Here is a 3,194-nt window from a genome sequence, read left to right on the forward strand (position 1 = left end):
GCCGGCCCAGCGCAGGGCACGAGCAGGAAGCCAGGAGTCCGCGCAGCAGCCGACCGGCCTTGGCCTGAGCTGCAGGCAGCCTGACCTTGTGAACTTGCTTTTTAATATTTGGGCGTGGGGACGCCGTAAAAATTCATGTCCAGCTTAGTGCCCCACACCAAGACGTCCTCTGCGCTGGCCTCAGCTCACCCCGGCTGGGGGCGAGGATCCCGGCGAGCAGCCCCCCTCTCGTGCATGTCCTCCGTGGGCCGGAGCACCCTCACCCGTGGTCTGGGCCCAGGCTGCGAGGCGCGGCCCACGCGGGGGAGGGGAGGGAGGGAAAGTGTCTCGCCCGCAGATAGCACGGATGTTTGTAAGGCATCCAAAATAAGCAGCCGCCAGCACCAATAAATAAGCCCATTAACCGGCGAAGTTCGAGTTTATGATCCCCCATGCTTTTTTCAAAGTTGCTGCAGGGGCGGGAATCCTTGTTGCGGGTAGAAGAAAGGCAAATCCGGCCCGGGAGCCGGGGCCCTAAGCTGAGAGGCAGAGAGGGACCTTTTCGCTTCCCCTGGAACTCAGAGTCGCCCAGACTGCATGTCCCTGGCTCCTGGAGAGACGTGAGGGCAGCAGGCCCTTGACCCCAATCAGTTTTTTTTTGTGTGTGTGTGTGTGCCTTCCCCAAGTCCCAACTATGTCCGTCTTCCTCTCCTCGCCAGGCCTTGGGCAAGGAGGGGGCTGCAGTGAGACACAGCTATGCTGCCCACCCCCTACCAAGTAAGCACCCCGGACCCCAGCCTGGGGGGCTACAGGAGATGCTTGTATGTCTTGGGGCACAACTCAAAGGAAAAAATAAGGCATTAAGTTGAAGGTATTCAGGCCTGTCCTCCCAGGCCCTTCGTTCTGCAAGCACCTGGCAGCTTTGTGCTAAAACAGGTGTTTGGAAAGAAGTGGATGAAGATGTGAATTGGGAGGGTGGGTGTAGATTGGGGGCCCACGGGATTTTGCACGTTCCCTTTGGAGGAACTGCTCTTCCTGGGCAAGCAAGCTAACGGGGAGCGGGGAGCACACCTCTCTGTGTGTGACTTAGGGCACCCCTCTTGTGGCAGAGGCGGCCCAAATTCGCCCCGGTAGTCAGCCCGCATTGCCTCAATTGAACCTTCTCCTCTTTATTCCCTTAAAATGCCAGGCAACACCAAAGGCGAAAACGCCGCCAACTGGCTCACGGCAAAGAGCGGCCGGAAGAAGCGCTGCCCCTACACCAAGCACCAGACGCTGGAGCTGGAGAAGGAGTTTCTGTTCAACATGTACCTTACTCGAGAGCGGCGCCTCGAGATCAGCCGCAGCGTCCACCTCACGGACAGACAAGTTAAAATCTGGTTTCAGAACCGCAGGATGAAACTGAAGAAAATGAACCGAGAAAACCGGATCCGGGAGCTGACAGCCAACTTTAATTTTTCCTGATGAAGCTCCAGGCAATGCCGTTTCGTTTTGTTTGTCCTCCCCCCTGCTTCCAGAGAGCCATTCTCCTCCCTCTGTCTTCGCCTCTTCCCAGGAACTCGCACCTGTGCGGGCCCCCGTTCCTCCCTCCCACACTCGCCATTTCGCTGGCCATTACATCAGTGCAGGGCTGGTCTGTTCTGACGTTTTGTTTCTTTGTCTGTTTGCTAGGTGCTGGTTTTTTGTTGTTGTGTTCTGGGGGAAAAGCCATATCGCTCTAAAATCCTATGTAGATAAAGATTGTCCTAAGTGTCAAGTGCGAACTGGGATGGTTTGTCGTCTGGGTGACTCCACTGCTCAAAATGGCCCCTGTGCTCCGGTGGAGCTGGTTTCCTGCGGGGGGCCGGGCAAACACAGCCGGAAGGCCAGGTCCCCTTGTAGGCGCTGAGGTGTCTGGCCTGAGGTCAGTGGTGCAAGGAGCCCCCAGCAGGCCCCCAGGCCTGAAGTGTGGGGCTGTGTTTAATCAGGGGATACAGGCCCTGGGTTTCTTTTCTCTGTCTTCCTTTCTTCCTTGGCAAAGAGAAGGGCCGATGGGCATGGGCATACAGGTTACAAAAGGGCTTGACTTTGGCTGATTGGAACATGGAGGGAGTCAGGAAGATGAAATTTTCCTTCCTCTGTAAGATATCCCAGCTTTAAAAGAAAGAAAGAAAAAGAAGAAGGGGGAAAAAAAAAGACCAGGATCAGGAAACTCCTCTTCCAGTTTGTGTAAGGTCTTGCATTGTGGGACTAAATTATTTCCCTTTCCTCTGAATTTCCATATCCTCTGGCTATAGATAAATAATCTGATGTAGTTCTGTTTATACATGTGGATTTAGTGGATTTTTGTCATAAAGTAATCGTTACCACTGGTAACACACGACAAGCACACCACAACTCTCCCTATCTTGTGGAGGTTTGTCCCCCCCCCCTTTTTTATTTCTTCCTTTTTTTTTTCTTTCCAAAATTAATGGAAGCCGAGGAGGGCTGGGGCAAGCGGAATAGACTAGAGAAGGGAGACATTGTTTGGTTTCCTTTATACTGTGAAGTTACATGCATAAAAGGGTCAAACCTGTAGGTGCAGAAAAAGAAAAAAAAACTATAAATGCAAATCTGTATAAATGTCTATTATTATGAAAAATTGCCAATCTTGTTTTATGCAAATGCATTCTATCGTTATTATAAATGTTAGTTCTAGCTCTATTTACTTCTAATCTTAAATCAGAATAAATTAATATTGTAATGCTGCTGTGCGTGGAAAAAAAAGATGATGTTTATGTTCTTATAGAAGAATAAAAGCTGTGGAATGAAGCTTTTTAATTTTACCTCTTTTTTTGACTTCTTATCTTCACCTTCCACTTTATCCCGTCCACCACTTTTACAACAGGAGGACTAGCCCGCGCCCCCTGCAATTACTTTAGGCATCTATTTAAATATTACCTAGACAGTCGTAATTTGTCTGGGCCCTATAGCCCTGGTGCCGTAAGGTTTGTCGGCTTTTGTTCAGTTTTATGACTTGCTAGTATATCTGGATTGTGGCTGTCTTGGACCGGTGGTTTCAGTTGAGAGAGGAGCTTCATAGACAGAGGAAGCCAAACAGGATTTCTTTCGGGAGTCCCAGGGAGGCTCGCACAGGCTGGTTATTTTGTGGGTCCCCTGGTCCTAGATGACCCCCAGTCTAGGAATCCCGGGAGCAGGCTGGGCCCACAGCGCCTCACTAGCGTCCGAGGCAGCGC

At 51.3% G+C, this 3,194-nt stretch overlaps 1 protein-coding gene and 1 long non-coding RNA gene across 3 annotated transcripts in view; one reads left to right on the forward strand and one right to left on the reverse strand.

Moving 5' to 3' along the window:
- The window catches only part of HOXA10 (homeobox A10), a 9,753-nt gene extending 6,566 nt beyond the window's left edge, over positions 1-3,187 (forward strand). Inside the window, exon 2 of one of the 2 annotated variants that reach the window (XM_006778977.2) lies at positions 1,169-3,187. In XM_006778977.2, the coding sequence (XP_006779040.1) occupies positions 1,169-1,443 (275 nt within the window). In that variant the 3' untranslated portion in view covers positions 1,444-3,187. The remainder of the gene's footprint in view (positions 1-1,168) is intronic. The other variant, XM_006778976.2, reaches the window with a different exon arrangement.
- The window catches only part of LOC107181695, a 1,494-nt gene continuing 578 nt past the window's right edge, over positions 2,279-3,194 (reverse strand). The window contains exon 2 of the long non-coding RNA XR_001512385.1: positions 2,279-2,530. This is a non-coding gene — a long non-coding RNA (uncharacterized LOC107181695). The remainder of the gene's footprint in view (positions 2,531-3,194) is intronic.

The sequence above is a fragment of the Myotis davidii genome, unplaced genomic scaffold, assembly GCF_000327345.1.
Source record: "Myotis davidii unplaced genomic scaffold, ASM32734v1 scaffold168, whole genome shotgun sequence".
Classification (NCBI taxonomy): Eukaryota; Metazoa; Chordata; class Mammalia; order Chiroptera; family Vespertilionidae; genus Myotis; species Myotis davidii.